Genomic DNA, 21779 nt, shown 5'->3' on the forward strand with positions numbered 1-21779 from the left:
GCCCAAGGTCATGTGGCTAGGTGGTAGAGTCCAGGTTTGAACCTGACAGTCTGGAAGGATTCACTCTCAGTGGCTGCCAGGGTGCCCTCTGGGAGGTAAATATGAAAAGGGATACAGCTAACATCTACAAAAAGCATCTCACATTTCTCTCCAAAATCAAGTTTAGCTGTTAAGTCAGCTGCTCCTGCTATGTGGCCAACGCTGAGCTGACAGGCATGGGAAGAGGAATCTTTTGACTCTTAGACTTGTACAAATATTGCTTGAATGTTTATTACTAGAAGCTTAAAAACAAAAGCCACTCTCTTCTGGACTCAGCTGAAGGCTGAGCACCTGGGCCTGACTGATGGTTTTCAGGGGTGACTCCTAGGTCTCAGGACCTTGGGAAGGAAAAGCCAGAGTTTTCTTGTCTTCACCAAGATCACAAGAAGCTGAGCCACTAAATGAATGTTTACTAGGTGTCCTGTACAGAAGCCTTCCCCCTCTGCCCACATTCCACCCTTGATTTGTTGGGTGAGGCTCTTTCTTCACCTGCAATATGGGCACGACAGTATCTACCCTCATGGAGTTGCTGTGAGGATTCAAACCATTTAGCTAAAGTACAAGTATTTTGAAAGGTATCAGGCAAGCAGTGTGAGCATGTAAGCTATTATTTTAAACTCTTTTGCTTGCCAACTACAACCTAAACTTCCGTTTCCCCACCTGTAAAGGGGCAAATAGGTGATACCTCAATAGATATACATTTATACTTACCAAAAAGAAAAAAAAAGCAAGAAACTGACAAAAAGTGTCTGCACTGCAAAGGGAAATCATGGAACGTGGGGCTGCGATGGGACCAAGAGCGTTTTTTTTCGTTTTGAGTAGCACCTGTTCACTAGAACGTTCTGTCTGAAACTTCAACCATTGAGCACCTAATGAAGTTTGGCTGCTACACATACCAGAGACAAGAGAAGTGGGGTACAGAGTAGAGAAGGCTGGCAGCCCCAAAGAGAACCCATTTCCTTTCATTTAATAACTCCAGCACACCCAAAATATTTGCTACCTTCTCAGCTCAGATCCCCTTTCTCAAGTGGGCTACATTATCTCCTGAGGTGCTAGAAAGCACAGGATAATCACTGTGGACTTCCTGGAGACTTAGGGAAATCCATTCTTATGATAACACCAACATGTAATATGGGAAAATATGAAATTTGGAGCAAAGAGAATAAAGACATTTCCTGCCCAGGGCTGGCAGCTTCCAGCACCACCCCCCAGGTTCCCAAGGGGTCCTTTTGGGATCACTCAATCTCTGCCATTACAGGTACAGGGGTGGAAAAGTTTGAAAGAATCTTCAGAGAAGATTCAACAATTTTGTTTTTAATCCATGCAGACCCGCCTGCTCCCCCTTGTGACCAAGGCCCCACATTGCAAAGTAAAGGGTGTAATTAGCTCAAATTTTCTGAGACCCTGCAAGATTCATGCAAGGATTCCCTGACTCAACACTAATAGGGCCCAGAAAGGGGCAGCTCCAAAAATGCAGCCCTAGCTTCACCTAGGGTGGGAGCAGAGGTGACCAGGAGGGTTGGGGGAATTGAGTTCTTCCTCTCAGAGGAGATCAGTTTTTTTTTCACTGACTGCAACAGGGCTGAAATAGGAAAGGAGCTGATTTAGTCATTCAAACCAGCCAGACGATTTACATCGTGGAAAAGCCAAGTGAGGGTAAGGAGACTTGGAACGTGCTGCTGAGTCAAGACAAACCTGGCGCTCCAACGACAGCTCTGACCCGTCCAGCTGTGGGACTTGGGGCATTTTACTTAAGTGTCACTTAACCGTTATGAGAACATCGCTCACTTTTTTTTTTTAATTAAATTTGTATTATTTATTTTTGGCTGCGTTGGGTCCTCGTTCCTGCGCGCGGGCTTTCTCCAGTCACGGTGAGCGGGAGCTACTCTTTGCCGCGGTGTGCGGGCTTCTCATTGTGGTGGATTCTCTTCTTGCGGAGCACGAGCTCTAGAGTGCGGGGGCTTCACTAGTTGCAGCACGTGGGCTCAGCAGTTGCGGCGCGTGGGCTCAGTAGTTGTGGCACACAGGCTTAGTTGCTCCAAAGCACGTGGAATCTTAGCGGTCCAGGGCTCGAACCCACGTCACCTGCACTGGCAGGCAGATTCTTAACTATCACTCACTTTTACTCCTTTTCCACTATTATTACAATTGCTATCCCTGAGAACAGCCACTACTTAACTGAATTATTCAACAGACAATAAGAATCAGAAGCTTCTGCATGCTAGAATATGAGCACTCTCTTGCTGCATTGCCCAGAAAAACGGTGGCAGGAATGGCGACGGAGGGGAGGATCTTTGTGTCATGTTAAAGCATCCAGGGACATTTCTTCAGGTTTAGGCAATTGTTGGATCGCTCCCTGTCAGAGGAAGAAGTTTCTAATGTGGAAGAAAAACAAACAAATCCTAAAGCAAATAACTTTATTTCAATCATTCCTTTTTAAAGAACCAAGGAAATATAGAAAATATTAAAAAAACACGAACAGCTGCAATTCAGGGGGGTAAATGAAGGGCCGATACAGCCCTTAACACGCGACAGCCTCCAGAGCGAGGGTCGGTACGGCATCGGCATGGGGCTCCGTGGGAAGGGCGGTCTCCTCTGTCCCAGCTCGCGGCCAAGGAGTCAGAATCCCCAGGGGGTGGGACCAGGGAATCTGTCTTTTTAAAATGAGCTTTCCCGCTAATATTCCATTTGCAAGGTCTCACCCTCATACCCAAGAGGACTTGGTGATATTTCCTCTCGTCCAAAATCCAGGCTGGAACTCAACTAATCCTAAACTAAAACTCAAGAATAGCACACCAGATGCCACCTGTTGTTTTTCAGAGTCTCAAACTTTGGAGGAAATACATTCCGCCTGCCATGTTTTTTCCTCTCTAAGGGCACCTGTCGGCATTTGGAACTGTGGTTCCACTAGTGTTTCATCGGTCCTAGGCCTTATTCCCCACCTGAAGTCATGCTCCTCTCTGTGTGACAACAGGCGGAGACTAAGGCCGAGAAGGTGGCAAGAGGCTCCTAAGCAACAAGGCGTGCTGGCTCGTGGCCGGGGGGACTGGCGACGCCGTGACGAGGAGTCAGAGGAGGCTGTCAGGTGCTGGCCGCGCAGGCCTGGGACGGGAACGGCGACAGCCAGGACCTACGCCCCTTGCTTAGCAGCCCCGGGCGCTGAGAAGCAGCACATCTGTACGACCTCACTGCTCACAGGAAACGGTTTGCATGGGTTCAGTGACTTCACTCTCCCTCGCCTGGAGAGGGCCGTCACGGGGGAAGGGGACAAGGATCACATGTGAGCAAGCCGCGGGCAGCATCGCCGCGGCTGCCAAGTCTTGGGTTCACTTGGGGCCGAGGCACTCCACAATCCCGTTCCCCTTCATGCCATCAAAGAAGAAGAAGTTGTTGTGAGGAGGGTCCCTTTGAGACAGGGCCTGGGGAGTGAAACAAGAAGAGGGTTCAGCTCAAGTGCTTTAAAAGGGATAAAATGGAGAAAAGAGAATAAACCCCCAAGCTGAAATCTTCTAAAAGCAACGTGGGCAGTGGGTCGCAAGAGACGTTGATTTTGCTCCCCAGGGGCTATTTGGCTATGTTGGGAAACACTTCTGATTGTAATTGTCATGTCCCTTTGCTCTGTCCCTTACCAGCTGTGTGTCCTTGAGCAGATCATTTAGCCTCTCTGACCTTTACTTTCCCCATGTAAAAGGAAAATAACAAATGTTTTCTCCTAGGGATTAAAAAAGATGCTGTACCTCAAATGTCTAAAACAATGCCTAACATGGAGAAGCACCGCTTGGCTAACGGCAGCAATAATTATTTATGACTATTCAACTGAGAAAGGCACTGATTCAGTCCAACACGTCTGAGGCTGCAGCCTCCGTCACCTGGAGGGACGCTCACTGATGCAGAAGCGGCGCTTCCACGAGAAGGCGGTGCTGCCTGCCCTCCACGGGACAGGCCAGGGCTGGGGTCCAGAGGGCCTGGGACATGCCAGTCAGCCATGAAAATGATGATTATCTCGTGGGGTTAACAGAAGTTCACAGCACTGTTAGAGATGGAGTTAAGGGTCCCTGAAATTACATGCTGAACCATGTGTGTACCTGTGTGTACTGGGGAAAGGTCCATAGGCGATAGTGGACATTTTCAACGCAAGAAGGGTTACTGTTTAAAGAGGAAGACATCACCCACGCAGACTGCTAGGCAGGCTGTCACGGTTTCCGGGAGCACCGTGCTGTCGTCCCTAAGGCAGGACCTCTTTACAAGGTTGGGAGTGTGCTCTAAACATCCCGAACCTCTCCTCCTTGCACTGAGTGCCAATCCCAATCCACTTTCTCATCTGTAAAATGGAGACAATTATACCTATTCCGAGTGGTTATTCCGTAAATAACCATTCTTCTGAGGAAAATGTATTGAGCATCTACTCTGTGTCAGGTATTGTGCTAGATATTAAGGATTCTGAAGTCCCTCCCTGCCTGGGGCTTGGATCAGAGGTTTGCTTCTCTGGGCTGGCATATGAAATGGCAAATAAATGGCCCCTGCCTGCTAGGGCCCCTGGTGAGTATGAAATGCGATCAAGCTTGTAATGTGTCGGGCATGTAGTAAATTCTCAATAAATGGGAGCTGCTATGACTAACGGGGGCCAGAGGTCCTTTCCCAATATCTGAGGCCCCAAGCACTCAGCCAGGTGGAAGGGCCCAAGAGCCCACAGGTGGATCTTAGACCTGAGAACCCAAGTTCCAGGAGGTGACACAAGGCGTTTTCACGTGGAGCTTGATAAGGCTGCTGCTGTCACTCTCACCTCTAGTACTCTAGGTGGGGAGACCGACCGCGGACAGTGGGGAGAGAAAAGAAGGATGATTAAACCCAAGGAAGCGGGACATGACAGAGGACATGGATAGAACATGTGGTGTCTGGAATGATGCAAGGAAGGAGGGAAACAAAGATGATTCCAAGGGAACAGACTTATACATTTGCCCCCCTCATCTCCCGATGTTTACTTTTTACGGGTGGTCAGATGGTCCCACCAGGGAAAAGGGGGAGGTCTACGGCCCTCAGATTGTAGGCCTTTACCGCCAGCTGGCCGAAGCTGGAACGGTGTTAAGTAAGGGGGAGTGGCGGGGACAAGACAGCAGGGCATGGGGTGAACATGGGGCAAAAGGTAAAGTGCTTCCCAAGCAAGATGGGGGTAGGAGGAGATTCCAAACACACCCAGCAACCAAGAATGCAGAGTACTCTGGCTATCTGGGATAAACAGAAACAAGATGCTGGGCGACAGCTGTCCCCTGCAGGCAGGAAGGAGGGGGCTGCACTAGAGGTTAGGCCTGGGACGCAGAGAAGCCCCTGCACACAGTGGGGTCAAGGCCGCCTGCCTGACCCACCGTCTCCAGCCCACGTGAAAAACGCAGGGAGCAGCTTCTCAGTGGGAGGTATGGAGGTGAGGCTAAGGGCGCAAGGACGGTGGCCCCGGGTCCACACAGAGCCCCGCCGGACGGGAGGGCCTTTAGGGAGGGCACCTGAGGCCTGATGGCAGAGCACAGGCTCAGAAACCAGATGGCACGGGCTCCAGTCCCGGCTCCGCCGCTTCCCTGCACCTCAGTGCCCCCTTCACACAGCAGGGATCACCAGCTCCTACCTCTTGGGTTGTCGTAAGGATCAAATGAGTCTATCCACGTAGGGAACACGGTCTCTGTGCGGTAGGTACGCACTGAGCTTTCAATAAATGTTATCTACTATTGTCGTCGTCACTGTAGGCTACAAAAAATATATGATGTTCCCATTGCCCCCCTTATTGTTCCATCACTGTTCTCTTTCCTGCCTCAGAATCCTTCTCAACACAGTCCTCTGGGCAGCCAACTTCTCAGACTGGGGACATAGCTGAACCTTTTTATCAGCCTGGGTTAAGCAGAAGGCAAGAGCAAGAAAGCAGGCACGGCATCCCATGCTTCTCCTCTTCTCCCACGGCACCTCCTCGGTGCTCACCCCTGCTGCCTAGGACATAGAAAGTTAGATTTAGGGAAAGAACAGATCCAGAGAGAAGGAGCAGGAAAGAAGAGAGAAAAAAAAGGCCTTGAGAGGATGGTGGGACCATCAAATTGAGTCAAATGTTTCCAGAGCAGGACAAAGTAGTGAGAGCTGGTCTCCAAATCGTCCTCCTAAGCTCAAACCTGACGTGTAAATGGACGTGGAGAATTATTTGACCAGGCACGACTCTGCTCCATGAAAGAAAAGGACACCCCATCACTGCAAGTCCACTAAAGCAGTTAAGAACCTGCAAAAGGCAAATTCAATATCTTTGGGCAAATATCAAAGTCCCCAAAGAAAGTAAAATACATCTGGGGGTATGCTATAGTTCTGGCAACTCAAACGTTCCAGAAGAGACTCAAAAGGCTGTGCTAGTTACTTGGTTACCTCATGACCCTACATGAAATGCTTCCCTTCTGAGAGGGACAACGGCACCTGCCTAACGTGGGCACAGGTCACCCTGGATAGAGCCTTGTGGGGCTCCTGGCACAGTGCACGGGCCCCACTGGTACTGATCTCCCCCTGCTCTATACACGCCCATGGTGTGTGCAGTAACGAGAGGGTGCTTTGACGCCATGGCCATGGGTGGAGAGAAACTGTGAAGCAGAGGTGGAGAAGTACAGGTCGTGGAATCCCTTCTCTGGGCCTCGGTGTCCACCCCCTAAATGGGGGTCAGGACAGTGCCCATTTCATAGAGCTGTAAGAGGCAGAATACCTGACAAATATCATAAGCACCAGATAACTGGTTGGTATAGTTAGGGGACGGTGCACAGCACCTCACAAGCTCTTTGTCTAGCTCTGAGTAGGCAGGCACTCAAAGACCATTTGCTGCAGGCCCACCTGGATGGGCTGGAGAGAAGAGGATGGGGTGGAAAAAGGAAGGAAGGAAGGCAATGGGGAGGGCAGGAGACAGGGTGAGTGGAGTCAGAGAAGCCAGGCAGCTCTCTAAGACAGTCCTGGGTTCCCTCTGTTGGCACATCCAAGGTCATGGTGCACAGGGTCAACGATCTTCTATGCCACAGTGACTTTTTACCTTCACAATTTCCTGGGCCAGGATCCCTCCAACCACTGCACACACTGGGGCCATCTCAGAGAAGCAGTACCTAAAAGAGAAGACAAATGAAATGGAGCACCGAGGAACAGGAAGGCTGGTAAGGACATCTGGAAAAGGTCAGTAGTGGGTTCACCTGAATGAAAACATCTCCTACCAGGAGGAGTCAATTCAGACAGCAATGCTAATGCTGGCAACTAGGCGTGAAAATTAAATCTGATCCAGGTTAGTAGGTGGCTGGGAATGACCTCTGAACCTTGGCAGGCAAGAATTGTTTCACAACTTTTTTTTTTTTTTAAGTTAAAGGAAAGGCTATATCTGTGCGTCCTAAAAATAAAGTCCTACAAATATCAGATGTTTCAGTGCCCTGGTCACATTCTCGCAATTCTCTCCTGACCCACAATGGGCAGTGGGTTCTATATGCTATTCCCAGACAAATGTCAGGAGTAGGCCTGTGTTAACATGCAGGAGGCATGGGAAAGTCGGGGCCTGAGATTAAAGCACGGGAGCAGAAAAAAGCCTTCACTACCCACGTAGATACCAACCCTTCCGGGCCAGGATGGCCATCCAGAGGACAAATTTTAGCTAATATTGTCACCTGCCCCAATCACCCATCCTGGACAGCCAAACGCTTTCTCCCCCCACCTCCCCAGAGGAACCATGCCTCGCCAGTTCCCATCCCTGAACACAAAAGGGTTTTTTAAATGAGCAAATTGAGGTGCAGGCAAGTTAAAAGGAAAGCTTCCCTACGGAACCCTACCACGAGGAGACCACCTCCCGTCTTCTTGGTTTGGTACATACCCTTCTAGACATTTTTAAAAGGGCACATATCTAAATATATATAATTTAAAACCCAAGTCATAGCAGCTATTATTCATTGTGCCCTGTAACCTACTGATGGATATTTAAGCTGTTCAACATTGTGACCATACATCTTGGCAGTGGTGTCCAAACAATTCCTTATGGCAAATTCCCAAATATAGAATTGTTGAGTCCTGATATATTTTGCCAAAATGCCCTCCAGAAAGGCTATACCCATTCAGCTCGCATCAACTGTGCTTGGGGATGCCCATCTCCTCACCCCCTGGCCGGGCCCAGCACTCCCATCTGTCCATCCACAGAGGCAGCTCTTCCTCCCGCGTACCAAGGTTCACTGCAGAACTATAAAATACGCAGAGAACTATACCAAAGAGAAACTAGTCACCATAATTCTACTACTCAAAGACAGTCAAATGTGGGAATATTTTTCCTTTAAAAAAAATTCACCTACATTCTATGTGATCGTACAATACAAATTTAACATTCTGCTTTTTTTTATCATCTCAACAAAATGCTAGCAAACCAAACCAGCAACATATAGACACATGATCACTTCAACAGACACAGAAAAAGCATGAGACAAAATCCAGCACCTCTTCAAGATAAAAACACTCAACAAACTGGGAAGAGAAGGAAATTTCTTTAAACTGATAAAGGGCATCTACGAAAAATCCACAGCTAACATCTTACTTAACGGCAAAAGACTGAAAGATCAGGAACAAAACAAGGATGTCTGCTATCACCACTTCTATTCAACATTGTACTGGAGGCTCTAGCCAGGGCATTTAAGGAAGGAAGGAAAAAGAAATAAGGGGCATCCAGACTGGAAAGAAGAAGTAATACATATATTCATAGATGACATGATCTGGTATATAGAAAATTCTAAGGAAACCACAGAAAAATTATTTGAACTATTAAATTCAGCAAGGCTGCAGAAGACAAGATTAACATACAAAAATCAATCTACTTCTATACATGCGCAATGAACATCCTTAAAATGAAATTAAGAATTTGACTTACAATAGCATCCAACAGAATAAAATATTTCAGAATAAATTTAACAATAAATGTGTAAAACTTATACTCTGAAGACCACAAAACATTGTTGAAAGAAATAAAAGACTTAGGGCTTCCCTGGTGGAGCAGTGGTTAAGAATCCGCCTGCCAATGCAGGGAACACGGGTTCGATTCCTGGCCTGGGAAGATCCCGCATGCCGCGGAGCAACTAAGCCCGTGTGCCACAACTACTGAGCCTGCGCTCTAGAGCCCGCGAGCCACAACTCCTGAAGCCCGCGCGCCTAGAGCCCGTGCTCCACAACAAGAGAAGCCACCGCAATGAGAAGCCCATGAACCGCAACGAAGAGTAGCCCCCGCTCGCCACAACTAGAGAAAGCCCACGCACAGCAATGAAGACCCAAAACAGCCAAAAATAAATAAAATAAATAAATTAAAAAAAAAAAAAAAAAGAAATAAAAGACTTAAATAAATGGAAAGATATCCCCAAGTTCATGGATCAGAAGACTTAATATTGTTAAGATGGCGATACTCTCCAAATGTTACTCGGACAACTGGGTCTCTAAAGGCAAAAGAATTAATGTGGACCCCTACTTCACATCATGTACAAAAGTTAATTCAAAAATGGATCACAGACCTAAATGCAAAAGCTAAAACTGTAAAACTCTTCAGACGAGAACATACATGTAAAAACGGGGGAAAAAAAGATAAATTATATTTCATAAAAGTTAAACATTTCTACTTCAAAGGATACTATCAGGAAAGTGAAAAGACAACCCACAGAATCGGAGAAAATTTTTACAAATCATGTATCTGACAAAAGGACTTGTATCCAGGGACCCCTTACAATTTAACAATAAAAAGATAACCCAATTTAAGAATGGGCAAATGATCTAAATAGACATTTCTCTAAGAACATATACAAATGGCCAGTAGGCACATGAAAAGATGCTCTACATCATTAGTCATCAGGGAAATGCAAATCAAAACCACAGTGAGATGCAACTCATTACCCACTAACACTGAAACAGACAGACAATAACACTTGTCGGCAAGGATGTGGAGAAATTGGAACCTGGATAAAGTGCTGGTGGGATGGTAAAGTGGTGTGCCCACTGTGAAAGAGAGTTCAAATTGTTAAACAGAGTTACCATATGAGCCATCAATTCCACCCTTTGGTATACATATCCAAGAGAAATGAAAACTTATGTTCACACAAAAACACATGAATGTTTATACTGGCTTTAGTCACAATTGCCAAAAACTGGGAACAACCCAAATGTCCTTCATCTGGTGCATAAACTGTGGTACGTCCATACAGTGGACTACTACTCGCAATAAGAAGAAATGAGCTATCGATTCACACAATATGGATGAATCTCAAAGGTATTAGGCTAAGGGAAAGAAGCCAGACTCGAAAAGACTACACATGCTGTATGATTCCATTTATATTACATTATTGAAAAAGGCAGAACTACAGGGACAGAGAACAGGTCAGTGGTTGCAGGTACGGAAGGGGCTGATTACTCCAAGGCAGCATGAGGGAATTTGGGGGGTGGGGGGGTGTGTGACAAAACTTTTCCATATCTTGTTTGTGGTGGTAGTTTCACAACTCTGTGTCTTCGTAAAATTTTACGGAACTTTAAAACAAAACACACAAACAACTCACAGTACCGCATAACAAAAAAGAATAAATTTGACTGTATGTAAATTTAAAAAAAAAAAACACCATGAGGAAACAAGAACAAATTTCACTGTATAAGTCTAAGTAATAAAAACTAAACAAGACAAAAACAAGCATCATCTCAAGACATAATCAGACAAGTCCAGAATATGGGATATTCTACAATATAACTGGCCTGAACTCCTAAAAAAAAAGGCAGTAAACTGTTCTAGATCAGGAGTTGGAAAACTTTCTTTGTAAAGAACCAGACATTGACATTCTGCTTTAAAGCCAAATAATTTTTTGGCTTTATAGGCCATATGGTCTCTGTTTAAACTCTTTGTAAAAACTCTACAAAAGCTGTCACAAATAATACACAAATGAGTAGGTGTGGAATAAAACTTTATTTACAAAAGCAGGTGGCAAGGAACAGTTTGCCAACTCCCAGATTAAAAGAAGCACAGAACCAAACGCAACAGATGAACTCTGATGCATTCTTAAGCATCATGTCATCATTCTGCCCCCCTCCCCAAAATAAAAAAGCAAAATATTAACAACTGAATCTAACTGAGTGGTATATAGATGTTTACTACTGTTCACTATTCTTGCCATTTTTCTGTATGCTTGACGTTTTTCATATCATTTTTAATCTGTGTATTTGCATTTGCTCTGTAGTATTAACTCTCTAATGCCTTTCCAATTTCTCTTTCTTATAAATATGATAATGAATATCTTCTGTACATAAGTATTTGCTCACATTATTTCTTTCGGGTATATTCTCATTATCAAGGAGCAGAATTACTGGGCTAAAGAGGGAACACTTAAATGACTCTCGATACTTATTTCCAAACCGCCTCCTTAAAAGGTTGTACCTTTTCCCATCATGCTTACTAACAGTGAATTTTTTTTTTTTAATCTACAAAGGATTTTTGTTGATTTTACATAATCTCTGATAAAAAATATAATAACAAATGCAGTGATTTTCTCTGGTTTACGGAATTATGAGTAATTTTCATTTTCCTCTTTCTAAATTGTTTAAATTTTTTATACAATTTTTAAAAGTTACTTTCCATTCAGTTATTACAAAATATTAGCTATACATGGTGCAGCCAAAATAAATAAATAAATATTGGTTCTATTCCCTGTGTTGTACAATACATCCTTGAGCCTATCTTACACCCAATAGTCTGTGCCTCCCACTCCTCCTCATTTTCATCTTTGAATTTATTCCACACTATCTGATTTTTCCATAAGATATATATTATCTCTGAAACTTAAAAACCAGTAAGTTCACCAAAGGACAAATATTGTATAATTCCACTTATACAAGATACGTAGAACAATCAAATTCATAGAGACAGAAAGTAGAATAGAGGTTATCAGGGGCTGGGGCAACACAATGGGAAGTTAGTGTTTGACAGGGACAGAGTTTCAGTTTGGGATGATGAAAAAGTACTGGAGATGGATAATAGTGACAGGTGCACAACAATGTGAATGTACTTAATGCCACTGACCTGTCCATTTATGAATGGTTAAAATGGCATAATTTATGTTGTGTGTATTTCACCACAATAAAAAAATTTTTTTGAAACAGTAAAAGTTATATTACACATACAAATTATGAATGTTCATCACAAGTGTTTATAATAGTGAAAAACTATAAATAACTCACATACCCACCAATAAGGTAATGGCTAAATAAATAACCATATGGCAGACAATGAAACATTATGCAGCACAAGTGAAGTTATGGATCTGTATTTGTGACACAAACAAGTCCATGATATGCTGGAAAAAGAAGGCTATCACATGAAAGGTACAATCTCATTTTGATATTTAAAAAGAGAAAAAACATGAATAAATACACATACTGATGTCTGTGAGGCTAAACCCCCAAATTAAACCCCAAGTTAGCAGTGGCTACTTCTCACTGGGAGGACTATGGATGATCCTTTTCTTCCCTTTTATATTTGCTGGCAATGGGCATCTGTTACTTTCATAATCAGAAAAGCAATAAAGCTCTCTGTAAAGAGAATAAATAACATAACGTGAAGGGACAGGACAAGCAGATCACAGACAGATGAGGGAAATGGAGACTTGGGCACAGCTTTCCCTACTCAAGCAAGCACACCCTGCTCGGAGATGGCAGTGGGTAATTTGTGAGGGTAGCTCAGCTGCCAGACGGCGGCTCATTTCCTCGCCGCATCCTTATCCCATCTCCACCAGCCTCATCTCCACCAGCCACAGACGGACTTCGAGAGGCCGTCAACCACCTCTTACTTAAAAGGCAATAGAGAGGGAGCGCCTGAGCACATGAGGCGTAGTCACGGGAAAGCGGTTTCTGCAAAGGGGTAGGGGGGACACTTTGGAGAGGAAACTAGCCGGCAGCTCGTCCGGCTGTTAGCAGTTAGGCTGTGGCTTTCTCCTTCTGGGAAGCGGGGCCTCTGCCACTGGCTGGCGATGCAGAGGCAGGCCGTTCATCACTCTAAACACCCAAATCAGTCACTCGGCGGCTTCTCAGGCCCGGCACGCGGCACTGGGTGTGCTCGGCGGCCCTGCGGCCTGGCTACGTCCACTGAAGCTGGAGCCCTGCAGAGCCTGCCCGCCTCCTGCCATGAAGCGCAGAGCAGGCACCACTTGCTCCTCCACCAAGAGAAGTGTGCCCGCTGTTAGCCCGAAACAGGGACCCCGTCCCAGCCTGCAGTGTCATCAGCCCCGACCTCCCACTGCTAATTTACAAAAGCACCTTGTAGACAGCTGCCTCTTTCTGGCTGAGGGCCCGGCAGGGGATTCAAAGCCCACTGCTGGTCTTAAATCGGCTGAGGTTTGCTGGTGTCTAAGCGAGGCTCCCAGCCACGAGTGAACAAGGAAAGGACTAGGGAATGAAGGGACTCCGATTTACTTTACTGCTGAAAAGGAACCAAGGTACTGTGCTGTTACCAGCGATTAGCAGTGTGGTGAGATCTTGGTTGGCTACTTACTAAAACCTTGGACAAGTGACTATCTTTCTGAGCCTCAGTTTCTTCACTTAACTCATGGGAAAATAATAATACACACTTTGAGGATTATTGTAACAATTAAACGTGGCTGTGTTGGTAAAGCACAGAAAGTCTTCAATACGTGGTGCTGTTGTTATTAGCTGTATAACCCCATACTAGTCACTGAACTTCTCTGAGCTCTAAATTAACTTTCCCTCTCCTATAAAATGGGCTGTTGTCAAGAGAGAGCATGTACAGAAAGCAACTACCACAATGCCTGGTGTTATAACAGCTGCTCAGTAAATTCTAGCCATCATTATTACTGCTACAAGCTGGAGCACAGCAAAGCAGTTTAGGGAGCCCCCCAAATACAGCAAAAGAGAGTGAGAGTAATGAGATGACCCCAGAACTGCTTGGAAGGGGTTCCTGACCCAGTCTCCCTTTGGACCGATCCAATCAAATCCTAAACCTGATTGTGTATAAGAGCAAAAGACTGGTCGCCTAAGGTGAAAGCATCCCAGCGCCTAAGGGCGAGGACGCGGGGAACAGGGATGCCTTTGCTGCTGAGGGTATAAACTGGTAGGTCATCAGTGGGGGCAATGGGGCGATGTCTACCAAATGATTAACCCGTTCTCCTGACCCCGCCACTCCATTTATCGTGCAGTTATACCTGCACACATACAAGGTCACCTCGATTTTTCATATACTGCTGTTGTACCAACAGAAGGACAGAGGGCCACAGGAGGTGGCAGAACGTGGCAAAGGAGGCTCTCCTCAGGGTTTTTGGTCTTAATAAAGCATCTCCCCAAATTAAGGCAAATACTGAAAACAGACATTTATCAATCCAGGCTAAACTGTGATAAGTACTGAGACCAACCTGACAAAGTCTTCGGGAAGCAGGTCAGGATTAACACCCAGGGAGTCAAGCACATCGTTTCGAATCTGAAGCAACAACTCAGAATCTTCCCCAAAGGTATCAGAACTAGGATCTCTTCCTTTATCTGTGCGGAACTTCAGGAGCACTGGGAAAGGAAGAAGACAGGTTAAAAAGCAAGTCTTTTCACAATCTACAGACTGGGAGAAAATATTTGCAAATAATGTGACCAAAAACGGCTTAATTTCCAAAATATACAAACAGCTCATACAACTCAACAACGAAAAAACAAACAACCCAATTGAAAAATGGGCAGAAGACCTAAATAGACATTTCTCCAGACAAGACATAAAGATGGCCAACAGGCTCATGAAAAGATGCTCAATATCGCTAATTATTAGAGAAATGCAAATCAAAACTACAATGAGGTACCACCTCACACGGGTCAGAATGGCCATCATAAAAAAAATCTACAAATAACAAATGCTGAAGAGGGCGTGGAGAAAAGGGAATCCTCCTACACTGTTGGTGGGAATGTAAACTGGTGCAGCCATTATGGAGAACAATATGAAGGTTCCTCAAAAAACTAAAAACAGAGTTGCCATATGATCCGGCAATCCTACTCCTAGGCATATATCCAGACAAAACTATAATTCAAAAAGATACACGCATCCCTATGTTCACAGCAGCACTATTCACAATAGCCAAGACATGGGAACAACCTAAATGTCCATCGACAGATGAATGGATAAAGAAGAGGTGGTATATATATACAATGGAATACTACTCAGCCATAAAAAGAATGAAATAGGTGGTGCAGTGGTTAAGAATCTGCCTGCTGATGTGGGGGACACAGGTTCGAGCCCTGGTGCAGGAAGATCCCACATGCTGTGGAGCAACTAAGCCTGTGCGCCACAACTACTGAGCACACGCGCCACAACTACTGAAGCCCACGCACCTAGGGCCCGTGCTCCACAACAAGAGAAGCCACCACAATGAGAAGCCCGCGTACTGCAACCAAGAATAGCCCCCGCTCGCCGCAACTAGAGAAAGCCTGCGCACAGCAACGAAGACCCAACGCAGCCATAAATAAATAAGTAAATAAGTAAATAAATTTATTTTAAAAAAATGAAATAAAGCCATTTGCAGCAACATGGATGGACCTAGAGATTATCATACTGAGTGAAGTCAGAAAGAGAAAGACAAATACCATATGATATCACTTATATGTGGAATCTAAAATATGACACAAATGAACTTATCTATGAAATAGAAACAGACTCACAGACATAGAGAACAGACTTGTGGTTGCCAAGGTGTTTGGGGGAGGGAAGGATTGGGAGTTTGGGATTAATAGATGCCAACTATTATATATAGGATGGATAAACAACAAGGTCCTACTGTATAGCACAAGAGAACTATATTCAACACCCTGTGATAAACCATAATGGAAAAGAATATGAAAAAGAATGTCTATATATGTATAACTGAATCACTTTGCTGTACAGCAGAAATTAAGACTTTTTTTTTGGCATCACATCTCTCTTTATTGGTGAATTCTATTTTAAAGACTAGAACTATCTGCAAACACAATATCAAGACAGCAACTAAACATAGACTAGTGGAAAGTATTAGAATTGAGGCTGACATAAATTAGCAATGATTATGGTACTATCATTTTATTTATTTATTTATTTATTTATTTAAAAAATTTTTTTAACATCTTTATTGGAGTATAATTGCTTTACATTGTTGTGTTAGTTTCTGCTGTGTAACAAAGTGAATCAGCTATATGTATACATGTATCCCCATATCCCCTCCCTCTCACCCTCCCTATCCCACCCCTCTAGGTGGTCACAAAGCACAAAGCTGAGCTCCCTGTGGGATGCAGCCGCTTCCCACTAGCCATCTATTTTACATTTGGTAGTGTATATATGTCACTTCATCCCAGCTTACCCTTCCCCCTTCCCGTGTCCTCAAGTCCATTCTCTACGTCTGTGTCTTTATTCCTGCCCTGCTCCTCGGTTCATCAGAACCATTTCTTTTTTTTTAGATTCCATACATATCTAACACAACATTTTAAATCAACTATACTTCATTCAATAAAATAAATTTTTTAAAAAGCAAGCCTTTTCATAATAAATAAATCCTTATAGATGTTGATAATTAAACACATTTTTTTCATTCTACAGGAAGTAGTACATTAATTAAAATGTGGGGGCTTCCCTGGTGGCTCAGTGCTTAAGAATCTGCCTGCCAACGCAGGGGACACGGGTTCGAGCCCTGGTCCGGGAAGATCCCACATGCCGCGGAGCAACTAAGCCCATGCGCGACAACTACTGAGCCTGTGCTCTAGAGCCCGCCTGCCACAACTACTGAGCCCACGTGACACAACTACTGAAGCCCGCGTGCCTAGAGCCTGTGCTCTGCAACAAGAGAAGCCACCGCAATGAGAAGCCCGCGCACCGCAACGAAGAGTAGCCCCCGCTTGCCGCAACTAGAGAAAGCCCGCGTGCAGCAACGAAGACCCAATGCAGCCAAAAATAAACACATAAATAAATAAATAAATAAATAAATAAATATAAAAATTAAAATGTGGGCCAAGTGAAAGGTAATACTTTTCATTTATTCAACAAGTATAGTCAGAAAGGTAATCGAATATTGCAAAAATGACTATAATTACTGTGATGAGTGCCATGACAGTACAACAGAGGATGTGACATCCTCTATAGGGTGCTGTCAAGTAAAGATTCCCTGAGGAAGCAACATGAGCGAAGTATGTGTGGGCTTGGGAAGAAGGGTGGGGGCAACTTCCAGCAGAGGGAAAAGAGAGGTCAGGTGGAGGAGGCATGCATTCCAGGCATCAGTTCAAAGGACGAACTGCTTCAGCCAGAAAGGCCAGCCAAGTGCTCAGACTCATCAGACAGGCAGATCATTACAAACAAAACCTCCCTTACTTACTACAACCATTATGTCAACCTCCAGAAACGGACGTTTTGTTCCGGATGTGAACCAGAGGAAAGGTTCAGATGATGGCAGCAAATCAGCACTACTGTATAACAAGACCCTAACAAGGCTTGAAATTGTAGCGCAAACGAAAAGACACAGGCAGAAGCAGAAGACTGATCAAAATACAAGCACCTTCTACCGCCACAATGCCTTGTCTGGGTGCCCACTGCAGGCTGGCTGGGTGGCATTCTTGTTCCCCACATGCCCCCCAAGGCAGGCGCACAGTCAGCCTGGAGCCTCGTCTCTAGGGCAGTCCTCCTCCCATACCACACGGGCTGTTCCGGAGCAGAGGTAGAGCGGGGTAGATCCCCGGGTGCCCTGGGAGAGCCCCTCACGCTCACAGTTCACAAACTGCTTCCATTTAAGTCTCATCAGCATTTGCTGACTGAAAAAGTGAACTTATCCAGCAAGTTACACTCTCCCTCAGTACAAGGGGCTCTTCCCTAAAAGATAAGGTGGACTGAAAACTCAGGCAATTGTTGTGAGGCTCTTTAAAAACGCAAGTATTGGGCTTCCCTGGTGGTGCAGTGGTTGAGAGTCTGCCTGCCAATGCAGAGGACACGGGTTCGAGCCCTGGTCTGGGAGGATCCCACATGCCGTGGAGCAACTAGGCCCGTGAGCCACAACTACTGAGCCTGCGCGTCTGGAGCCTGTGCTCCGCAGCAGGAGAGGCCCTGATGGTGAGAGGCCAGTGCACCGCAATGAAGAGTGGCCCCCGCTCGCCACAACTAGAGAAAGCCCTCGCACAGAAACGAAGACCCAACACAACTAAAAATAAATAAATTAATTAATTTAAAAAAAAAAAAAAAAAACGCAAGTATTTGGAACTTGCCCCAGACTAAGGAATCATTGTCCTTCTCTTTGTTTTCTTAAGACTCACAGTTTTGGTGACGAGCAGTGCGGTGAGAACCGCCCTCCAAGAAGCAGTAGGAATTCATTCATTCACCTGCACGAGCGAGCACTCAGTGTGCGCGGCTGACCTACGTGCCGAAGGTCCGATGGTGAGCAAGGGAGTCTTGGTCTCTGCAGTCTGAAAGCGATGGCGGGGGAGGATGGGGAATTTAGGGGTCAAGACAGATGGCTCCACTGAAGCCTGAGAGAAGTTCATCAGTGGGCTACACAGTGTTCTGAGAAGATCCCAAAACGTGGAGGCCCAGGTAGAAGAAGACGCAACCTGCTTCTGGGCTATGCTTTTCTCCGTGCCGGTGTCAGAGGAAGATCGCTTGTCATGTGCCCAGCATAGGGCTCTGCACATCAGAGGTTTTCTATTCTTTATTTTAAAAAGGTTCCAGAACACCTGTTTTGAATACTGTTTGCTGTCTGGGACTGTTACTCTCCTCTCGTTTTCAAGAACACAGCTTCTACAACCCTCAATTCTACCTGACCACTTGGCAGACAACTCAAAAGTCGATGACAATTTGGATGCTGGCTAACGCAGACCTGCCATCACCTAAGCTCAACTTCTAACTCTGCAGATGTGTCACTGGGATTCCAATTTGGAGTAAACAAATGCAATCAAGCAAGCATTTGGGGACAGGGTGGAGAAAAGACTGCAGAGTGGCAGGTCATCGCTGTTTACACCAAGCCTCTTTCCCAACAATGTCCTGTGAAGACAAAGGAACCTGGAAATCTGCTAGTCTAGTCAAAAGAGGATAATACTTCGAGCGGACTGTATCGAATGTCAGCACTAATTCTGTCAATCACTCCTGAGAAGATGGACCCAGAATGTGCATCAGTGTTGCCTGAGCAGATGACGGAGGCAGTGCCAAGGGCAGGCCGCTTGAAATGCACAGTCCGAGGCCCAGTGGCAAGCACGTGGGAACGGAAGGAGGCTGCTGGACAGCAGCAGGAGTCCCGCCCTAGCTGCCTCCTGTGCAGTCCTCTTATTTCTGTGCCACTGGGACAGAAGCACCAACTGTCACAAGGCACAGAGGAGAGAGGATCATTTTTTCAGCCCTCACCACAAAACTTTTCATCTTTTGGTTATGAAACACAGCTCCTGAAGCATACTCAAACAATTATAACAACTGCAAAACAAACAATGCCTACTCCATGCCAGGCACCATTCTAAACCTTTTACATCCACAATAACCCAGGGAGGTAGGTAGGTCCGAATGCTCTTCCTACTTTACAGGTGAAGAAACCGAAGTCCAGAGATTGAGCGGCTTGTTCAGTGGGACGGCCAATGAGTAGTGGCGTAGAAATGCCAATGCTGGCATTCGGAATCTGTGCTTCTTGATCCAGGAGAAAGCCAGGACCATCAGGAATGCAGCCCAGGGATTCCAAGTGGTCTGGCTCTTTGCCCCCCACCTCAGGAAGACTCCTATTCGACATTTCTGTGAGATGCATTTTCATGACGGGGCCCTGCCCTCTCTCAACTGGTCCTTTTTAAAAAAATAAAAAATAAATAAATTTATTTATTTATTTATTTATGGCTGAGTTGGGTCTTTGTTGCTGCGCACAGGCTTTCTCTAGTCGTGGCGAGCAGGCTTCTCATTGCGGTGGCTTCTCTTGTTGCGGAGCACGGGCTCTAAGCACATGGGCTCAGTAGTTGTGGCACATGGGCTTAGTTGCTCCGCGGCATGTGGGATCTTCCCGGACCAGGGCTCGAACCCGTGTCTCCTGCATTGGCAGGCAGATTCTTAACCACTGCGCCAGCAGGGAAGCCCCTGGTCCATTAATTTTAAGTTACTAGTTCAGTGGGTGAGAAGTGGAGGTGGAGGCCGTACGAAACCTTGCCCATCAATCTTCAGAGGGTAAGACCAGTTTCATCTCAGAAAGAAATAAGACGGCACTCAGAGGAGGAGCAGAGGCAGCCAGCAGCTGGCCCCGCTGTTCCTCTGGGCCCCTTGCCTGTTCCTGGTGCAGGCCGCCTGGACGTGGGCCGGCAGCCTGGCACCGTCCAGATACCTTGCTGACCACATCTGAAGTCCGCTCAGGGCCTCCGGGAAGGGGGCCAGTCAGTCCGGCCACTTATTTGCAGCAAAGCAAACAGAGGCTGTATTTTGCACTCTTTTTCTAATGTCAGCACTCCAGTTAGCAGGGGTGGAGGGGGGGTGGGAAGAAGCCCAGTGCTCTAGACGGGCAGCAGCCTCAGAACTGACCCTAGCCCTGAACGAGTTCTCGCTTATTAAATTCTCCTCTTTGTTCTGCTGTCCGCCCTCCCAAATAGCCAGACACACACATACCACTGTTGACTGTGCATTTCTGAAGAGCACCTCCCCACCAGTTTCCAGATTATGAAACTATTCCATGAAGATCAAATACTGTCAGGGATGCCAAAAGATGACTCATTGAAACATATTAAAACACTGCACAAAATAAGAGTTCCAAACTTGATTAACTTCATCTGCACCTTTTAATTAACTCAGGTTGCAGAAGTCCGGGGGGGATGACATTCACCGCTACGGAGGATAGGCTGGGGTCTCTGCTATAGTTCAGGACTTGCCCATGTAACAGAGAAGACAAACTTTGAAAAGGGGAAACCAAGCACCTTTTCATGGATTAGAAGAAAAACTGCGTACGTGTGAATAAACTACTACTTTTGCAAAAAGAAATTAACTCAAATTCAATCTGAATCAGAATACCAGATTAGTGTTATAACAGGAATTTGGGAAGCAATGTTATTAATCACTCTATTTCTTTCTAAACATTTCTTATTGCATTTAAATGGCATGATTATATTTAGCATAATCACTAAGGCCATCCAAAGACTCCAGTATTTTTATAGGAAAAAAATGAAATCAATGTTGCAAACTAGCTCCAACCCAACTGCTGTTTCCCAAAACAGTTCAACTGAGACAAAGTCAAATCTATATAAAATTGCCTGGCTGATGCCTAAAGCTGTTCTGTGCCAGACACCCTCGCCCCATCTCTCTGGTGCTCCCCACCCATTCTCCCCAAAGTGGCTCACTTAATGGCGACTCATTATCTCTGGGAATGGCCTGGAAATCAGATCCACTCCTGGGTGACATAAACTTCCAAGAAAATGAAAAATAGAGTTATCCTCTTAGCTGGTAGCTTATCTGCTCAGGCAAGACGCTAGGTCTCACATTTAGTCAACTGTTCATTCAATGAATACGTAGCGAGCACGGACTCTGTGCTGGGCCTGAGCTGGGCAGGGGAGAGCAAGATGCATGCTCTGCCTCTCAGAGCATTTCATGAGGGTGACAAACAAAAACTACCTATGAAATAACAAAAGGTGGGAACTGGAAAAGGAGCTCTGAGAGAGCGTGATGGGGTAGAAGGGAGTGGTCTCACCAAGCAGCCTGCCAAGCTCCCTCCCCAGTGGGCGGAACCACCTCATCTTCACAGGCCCCCAGCCCC

The 21779-nt window shown here is 45.7% G+C and overlaps 1 protein-coding gene across 1 annotated transcript in view; it reads right to left on the minus strand.

Annotated features, from left to right (window-relative positions):
* Positions 1-2439: 2439 nt before the first annotated feature.
* SAE1 (SUMO1 activating enzyme subunit 1) overlaps positions 2440-21779 on the minus strand; it is a 70193-nt gene continuing 50853 nt past the window's right edge. The window contains exons 7-9 of the mRNA XM_059904801.1: positions 14448-14592; positions 7079-7148; positions 2440-3458 (exon numbers count right to left, since the gene is read on the minus strand). Of these exons, the coding sequence (XP_059760784.1) occupies positions 3366-3458; positions 7079-7148; positions 14448-14592 (308 nt within the window). The 3' untranslated portion in view covers positions 2440-3365. The remainder of the gene's footprint in view (positions 3459-7078; positions 7149-14447; positions 14593-21779) is intronic.

The sequence above is a fragment of the Balaenoptera ricei genome, chromosome 19, assembly GCF_028023285.1.
Source record: "Balaenoptera ricei isolate mBalRic1 chromosome 19, mBalRic1.hap2, whole genome shotgun sequence".
In the NCBI taxonomy this organism is placed as follows: domain Eukaryota; kingdom Metazoa; phylum Chordata; class Mammalia; order Artiodactyla; family Balaenopteridae; genus Balaenoptera; species Balaenoptera ricei.